The sequence below is a fragment of the Mus caroli genome, chromosome 4 (assembly GCF_900094665.2).
Source record: "Mus caroli chromosome 4, CAROLI_EIJ_v1.1, whole genome shotgun sequence".
In the NCBI taxonomy this organism is placed as follows: domain Eukaryota; kingdom Metazoa; phylum Chordata; class Mammalia; order Rodentia; family Muridae; genus Mus; species Mus caroli.
Window position 1 is genome coordinate 15,378,500 of NC_034573.1, and position 2,444 is coordinate 15,380,943.

At 39.9% G+C, this 2,444-nt stretch overlaps 1 protein-coding gene across 1 annotated transcript in view; it reads left to right on the forward strand.

The window, feature by feature from the left end:
* Positions 1–2,444, forward strand: part of Ggh (gamma-glutamyl hydrolase) — a 23,746-nt gene that overhangs the window by 6,326 nt on the left and 14,976 nt on the right. The window contains exon 3 of the mRNA XM_021160698.2: positions 1,438–1,488. Coding sequence (XP_021016357.1) covers positions 1,438–1,488 — 51 coding nt within the window. The remainder of the gene's footprint in view (positions 1–1,437; positions 1,489–2,444) is intronic.

The following is a 2,444-nucleotide window of genomic DNA, read 5'->3' on the forward strand; positions in this document are numbered from 1 at the left end:
TCCCTTCCCTTCCCTTTTTTCTTTTCTTTTCTTTCAAGACAGGGTTTCTCTGTATAGCGCTGGCTGTCTTGGAACTCACTTTATAGAGCAGGCTAGCCTCGAACTCAGAAATCCGCCTGCCTCTGCCTCCCGAGTGCTGGGATTAAAGGCGAGCGCCACCACCCCAGGCTCATCCTGCCTTTTGTGATGACATTCTTTCCCAGAACTTGGTGCTTTGGAGTTGCCTATTAGTGTGGAGAGGTATTGTTAAAGCATACAGTTTCAAGTGGTGCACAACCTACTTGTTAAGCTGGTTCAGAGCTTTGTGGCTTGCTGCTCATCCAGATCGATGGGGAAGATCTTGCCATTGCTGGGAGAAACTGAAGAGCTTTGATTGGCAGATACCGAGAACATGTGTACTTACAATTCATCTTAGTGCTCTGAGGCCAAGTCACCCGCCAGTTTTATAGCTGTCTCATTGACTACTTTGTGGCTCTGAGCCCGAAAGAAGATTACTATGGCTTTCTGAATAACCTATGTAGATTTACTGGGACTTGGAGGAGAGTCAGAGAAGTTCACTGCCAGAACTAGGCAAGGGCTAGGAATTACAGCTCACTTAGTAACAACAGGAGCCATGTTCTAAATCAATCTATGTCCACTTATATCTTTTTCCTGGGGCAGAAATGGAGTATATTCTACTAATGACTATACAAGTTTATGGATGTGTCTATGGGGAGAGAGTGTGTGCCTTGCTGATGTTTTTTTTCTTAATTGGATATTTATTTCACTTACATTTCCAATGCTATCCCAAAAGTCCCCAACATGCTCCCTGACCCACTCTCCCCCCACTCACTCCCACTTCTTGGCCCTGTCGTTCCCCTGTACTGAGGCATATAAAGTTTGTATGACCAATGGGCCTCTCTTTCTACTGATGGCCGACTAGGCCATTTTCTGGTTCATGATGTTTTATAGAAACAAAAAATCTGCTCAGTGTAGGAGAGTTACTGTAGGAGTCACACACACTTTTATAGACATCACAGGATGATTGCAAGGTCGTAGCCAGTTGTCATGGATTAGCTCCTTTGGATTTTCTCTGGGAAAAAGAGATCAGTCCACTATTTAGTATATTAGCATCCACTTTAAAATACTGAATTTCATTCAATTCCCGAAAAAACAGATTCACCTTTCTGATTAGCCAAATATAGTATAATTTTGTGATTTTTGTAGCTTAACAAGACTACCTTTAAGGTAGAGATGTACTATTGTCTGATATTTAGGCAGGAGTGTTGTAGCACTTGCCCTTCATGGACAGGGTCTTGAGTTCAATATGCAGTACCTCAAACAACTTATTTTTCATTTAATGTTAAAATAAATGATGTGGTGGCTTCTATTGAATGTTAACTTTTTCCTTAGGCTTCAGAACTGATTTTCTTGTAAAATTAATCTTCTTGTTTTTAGGCTCGATCTTAGTGATGCAGAGTATGAAGAACTTTTTAGATCTATTAATGGGTAAGTAGGCTTGATGTTGCATCAAATCTTAAAACAATGTGTTTATGTGTACATATTAAAAATTTGCAAAATTTACCTATAAGTATTCTGCGTTTCTATAGAGCTTCCTTAAAAGTTGTCTGATAATAATTTCCCAAGTGTATTTGTTGAAATGTTTTGAAGGGAGATGTAAAGACCCAGTAAAGAGTGGGAAGCAGGACATGATCTGGGGGTTCAAGCCTGTACTGCAAATCCAGGGAAGAGAGCAGACAGTTCACCAGCCTGAGAAAGAAAGAAAAGAGAGAGCCGAGAGTGTACCTCAGTGATAGAGCCTGGTTTTTATGAGGCTCTTTCTTGGTTCAGTCCTACTATACAATAGGAAGCAAGATAGGAAATATGTAATTGTTATATGATAGGCTCACTATTTTTAGCTTAATCTTTGTTTAAATGCTTAAATATTTTGAAATTTCCAAGTCCCTAGGTCTGAAGTTACAGATTGTTTATCTTTCAGAGGTAATTTGAAACAAACTTAGAAAACAATTTCTTCTCTGTTTCTCCTTAAAATATGTGAGTAGTTAGAGTGCAGAACAAGATTGGAAATCACATGAAAAATGCCCTTTATTGCTCTTAACTTAAAGTACAATTAATTATAGAAATCATGAATCAAGTTGGCAGAAGTGAGAAAACGTGTTAATACTCTGTAAAGGGGATAGGGTCGGGGACAGGACTCTCACTGTGGGTGTTAGAGTGAACCAATCTTTGAGGCTCTTCTTCAGTAACTAGAGCAATTAGAAAGACAATGCTCTATGACTGGGAACTTGAAAATTTATCTAATAAATAAATATTTGTGCAGAGTTATGTACAGACTTGCACGTAACATCGGCATTGTCCCAAAAGTTGAAGTTGCTTTGGAGGTGGAGGTGGAGGTTGGGGATGGAGGTTGGAGGTGGAGGTGGGAGGTGGGAGGTGGGAGGTGG